This window comes from Fulmarus glacialis, unplaced genomic scaffold (genome assembly GCF_000690835.1).
Source record: "Fulmarus glacialis isolate BGI_N327 unplaced genomic scaffold, ASM69083v1 Scaffold41602, whole genome shotgun sequence".
NCBI classification, from domain to species: domain Eukaryota; kingdom Metazoa; phylum Chordata; class Aves; order Procellariiformes; family Procellariidae; genus Fulmarus; species Fulmarus glacialis.
This window is the reverse complement of record NW_009199216.1, coordinates 1-4,256: the sequence shown is the minus strand read 5'-3', so window position 1 is coordinate 4,256 and position 4,256 is coordinate 1. Positions and strand designations below refer to the sequence as shown.

The following is a 4,256-nucleotide window of genomic DNA, read 5'->3' as shown; positions in this document are numbered from 1 at the left end:
TAGTTGCTGGGTGGGGTTAAACCACGACAGCTGAAACCTGTTTGCCTTCATTTTAGAGAAGTTATGGATTTTAACATACCAACCAGACTCAAAACCCAAGGCTGCATAACTTACCAGATAAGAGAAGTAAGCTCATAAAGTTCTTGAGGACTTCGTGGAACAAGGTCAATTTGTTCTTGACAACTCCCATTTGAGGCTCCACAAAGGAGGAAGTGAAGCGTTTCTGCAATATCTATAAAAATTATTATTTATGAGATCGCCTGTATCAGAATATGGACTCCATTTTGTGTTAGACACTACGCAGAAGAGATAGTCACTGCCCTAAACAGTCAGTCAGTAGACAGTAAGACAAAAGCCATCTCTTCGAACACTGTAAGAAATGTGTTTGTTCTCAGGTCTGGGGTTTGTGGGGTTTTTTTCGTTTTGTTTTGGTTTTTTTTGTTTGTTTGTTTGTTTTCCTTTAGGAACATCTAAAGGGGAAATATCACTCAATATGCAGGGCACAGAAGAAAACAGGGGAACATACAGGGCAGTTGAAGTGACAAGTTAAAATTTACAAGATGAAAATAAGAAAACAACTGAGAACTAAGACAGCTACACAGCGATTACTTTTCTTCATGTTTTCCCTTAGAAAAAGCCCTTAAATCACATGTTTCCCCCACCTAGTAAAAACTACAAAAATAATTATTCAACTTATGTTGAAATGAGAGTAATTGTCCAGCTAATACAGACTGAAAATTAGGCAAGCACTCCAGTGACAACAGCTAGACACAGGAAAGGGGTGAAAAACCCCTCAGGAAAAAACTTTCAACACGATTATTTAAACTTTATATCCCAGGAGAAGCATAGTAAGAGAAAGAAAAATAAGAGAACACAATATTTGTATAATCAAGTGCACAGAGTTCCATATTGACTATAGGCATTAACTTAAATAGGTCCCCCAGAATATGAAAGAGCAAGAACTCACTTTGCTTCATAAGTTGGACTGCAAGTGTAGGACAATTGGAGCACATTAAGGAAAACATGCGCACCACCATGATGAACATTCCTGAGCTCAGGATAGGAGGCGTCACTACCAAGAGTTGCTGGATATTTGTTAACAAGTCCTTGGAAGCAACCTGCTGGAGCAAGTTCTTCAGGAGGAAACAGCAAAATTAAAAACGTTAGTCTGACTTTGAAAGGTAAGCCCTTAGGAGAAATGGAGGGAGGGAAGAAGGAAACAAAAATCCACACCCAAAAAATGACACCCTTACCTCCTCATGCTGGAAGTTGTCCACTAGCCGTGCAAAACAGAGACAAGTGCTTTCAACAGACTTTTTGTCCTATTGTAAAAAAAGTTAAGTATTTGTTTGAATTAAAATATTTTAACTTGCATTAGATTATCCTGTCATTTTGAGGCATTCATAACATTTCTCCAAAAAGGCCAGTCAAATCACATTTTACAGAATATTACAGCTCTGAATTTTAAATTCATTGACACAGTCTAAACTGACCTCCTGATATGGCATATTCCCTAGGAAACACCTCACACTTGCAACACAAATACCTTTAGGGACCTTTAGAGATGAATAAATGGGTCTGTAATATCCTTTTTGGATTCTACAAGGAGGAAACAAAAGGGAAGAGAGCTACAAAGCCAAAGCAACAGGAGATATAGATAATAAGCAGGAGTGAAGGCTACTGTTCTACAGACTACGTGAAGCCTGATTTTTGTACCATGCAGCGCAGCCAAGACAGCAAATCCAAAGACACCAAGATAGTAAAGATTGCTCTAAAAATAACTCTAGTTAAAAGTTAATTGAAACACTCAAAAAAGTTCATCTGAACATAATAAAACTTCTACTGTAAGAGTGGTTGAACACTGGAAGAGGTTGCCCGGAGAGACTAAGTCTTCATACTTGGAGTTTTTAAAAAAATCAGCTGGACATGGTCCTGGGCAATCTGCTCTAGTTGACCTTGCTTAAGAAGGGGGCTAGGACTGGATAATTGAGAGGTCCTTTCCAACCTCAACTATTCTGTTAAGAGCTAACTCAAGATTTTCTTTGCCAGAAAAATTCCACTTCAAAATTTCTTGAAATCTTACTTTTGTGGGCTGTAGCTTCTCTTCAGAGAGCAGGGGTCAGTACTTGTCCCTACTACTGCTGAGAGTGGTGCTTCCTGTTTCCAAAGCACCATCTAAAGCGGACATCTGACTTCTGTGAAGCTGCCTCAAAGATTCAAGCAGTCTCTCAGCAAGAAGATGTTGGCAAAATTAAGAATAGCACAAGAATACACAAAAACATTACCTGGAAGCTTCCATTTAGTTGTATTTGTTAAGGAACAAAATCATTTCTCCTTTTTCACTTTTTTAACAGAGATCTGCCAACCAAGCAGTATGTCCAAATCTCTTTCAGTGCAATAGTCATTGTGAGGGCTCATTTATGAACTCATTATGAGCACTGCAGGATAGGCAGATCTTAGGAGCCCCATGATTTAGGATTCATCATTTCAAACTATTGTGCAAGAGTAGGAATTTTCTTTTTTAAAAGCCGTAAGCCCTCCCAAAAAGTCAAATCAAAAAACCACAAAAATTGAAACTGAAGCTTTTCTGAGTCTGAAGTGGGAGGGAACCTTGCAAATCACTTGTTAAGAAAAAAAGAGCAGTAATGCTACTGGATATCCTCTTACTGATGGGCAACAAGTAAGGACTACAAACCCACTACTATTCATACTCTAAGTTAAAGTACCTTATTTATCCCATTTTACAAAATTAATAGGGGTGTCATGAATCCCTACAGCACATTTACAAAAAACAAAAGGTCCATATGCACGTTAGAATATTACAACTTGACAGTATAGAAACCTTAAAGCAATTACCATATTGCAAAGGCAAATAACACACAGTAAAGAACTAGATATATCTGGAGGCAACTTTATAGTACTTCCAGGTCAAAATTAAAACTTTCTGTTTTATAACAGCTTCTTACCTGATGGGTTAACCTTTGTGTAAGCAGTGGCAAAGAGTCCGCCACAAAGTGAAACTCATCAGGTGTTATACTCTGGCAGCAGTTGGCAGCAATAGCTAGTGCATTCCTCTGTGCATTTATACTGAAGAATTCCAGATACAGCAAACAGTCTGCCAACCCACCCTATAATAAAACAAACAAACATTTTCACTCTCAGTACTGCTAAAGTCACAGAAACTTGTTTTCTTATTTCATCTTTACAGAAGATCACCAAGACGTAGAACTGGTAGAGGTAAAAGTGCTTTCTTTTTACTTACTGCCTGCAGAATGGCTTTACTATGCCTGCGTGATAACATCTCCAGGGCTGTAAGCGCCTGCTCTGCCACATCAATGCACTGAATAACTTGCAGCTACAAGAAAACAAGAAACCTTGTAGATTAATTTCTAAACCAGTTTGTAAAAATAATAATTTTCATTACCACTTGGACAGTTAGCCTGTACTAAGTACATATACTAACGCAGCTGCACTGCTAACTGTAATCAAGCTAGATAATTTAAGGCTAGACCAGCTATATAGCTACTCCAAGAGTTACCAGTTTGTATAATTACGCAGTATCTTTGCAGCACCAATCAGACAAAAAGTTCTCAGTGAATCAGATAGTGCTTTTCAGTAAGGGTGTGAACAAAGAGTAAACCTGTTTTTAAAAGCTTCTCATGCATTACGTATTATCTTGTAAGCTATGAAAAGAAGCCATTATGTTAATGGTATATGCTAAAGTTAAAACAAAAGATAAAATCCCCTCAGATTAGTTTAACACTGGTTTGATTTCATTTTACCTTTTCCAAGAAGACAGGAATTGCATCTACCACTACAGCAGATGATCTGGGAAGTGCTTCCATCATATATGTTAAGGCCCGACATGCATGGTTCATCTGTTAAATACACGTATTTGCTTTTAAGTTCAAATGATACATTTTTCTATTTCAAAAAATTTCTTAAACATTACAAATCACTTACAATGTCAAAGTTGTGCTCCATCTGCAGCAGTGTTATCTGTTTTTTTTTTTAAAAAAAAAAGTATTGTTAGTTTAGTAAAAAGTATCTAGATATCAACATAAATAAAGAACAGAAATCAGTATTGTAGCTTTTGACTCAGGACTTCAAATTTTGGTAAAAGTTTCAAAAGAGCCACTACCTATTCTTGAGCTATTAAAGAACAGAACTACCAAAATTTAGCAAAACGTGCCCTCAAAACCAAATAATGAGATATACAGATCGATACACATACATATATATATATAAAATTAAGA

General features: G+C 37.0%; 1 protein-coding gene across 1 annotated transcript; it reads right to left on the bottom strand.

Moving 5' to 3' along the window:
• Window positions 1–97: 97 nt before the first annotated feature.
• Window positions 98–3,878, bottom strand: LOC104073422 (E3 ubiquitin-protein ligase TRIP12-like; the record flags this gene model as incomplete). The annotated part of the gene is made up of 6 exons (XM_009573173.1): window positions 98–232; window positions 968–1,133; window positions 1,254–1,322; window positions 2,967–3,128; window positions 3,263–3,355; window positions 3,783–3,878. Coding segments are annotated over 6 exons (708 nt in total), but the record flags the coding sequence as incomplete, so codon positions are not given.
• Between the last annotated feature and the right edge of the window lie 378 nt (window positions 3,879–4,256).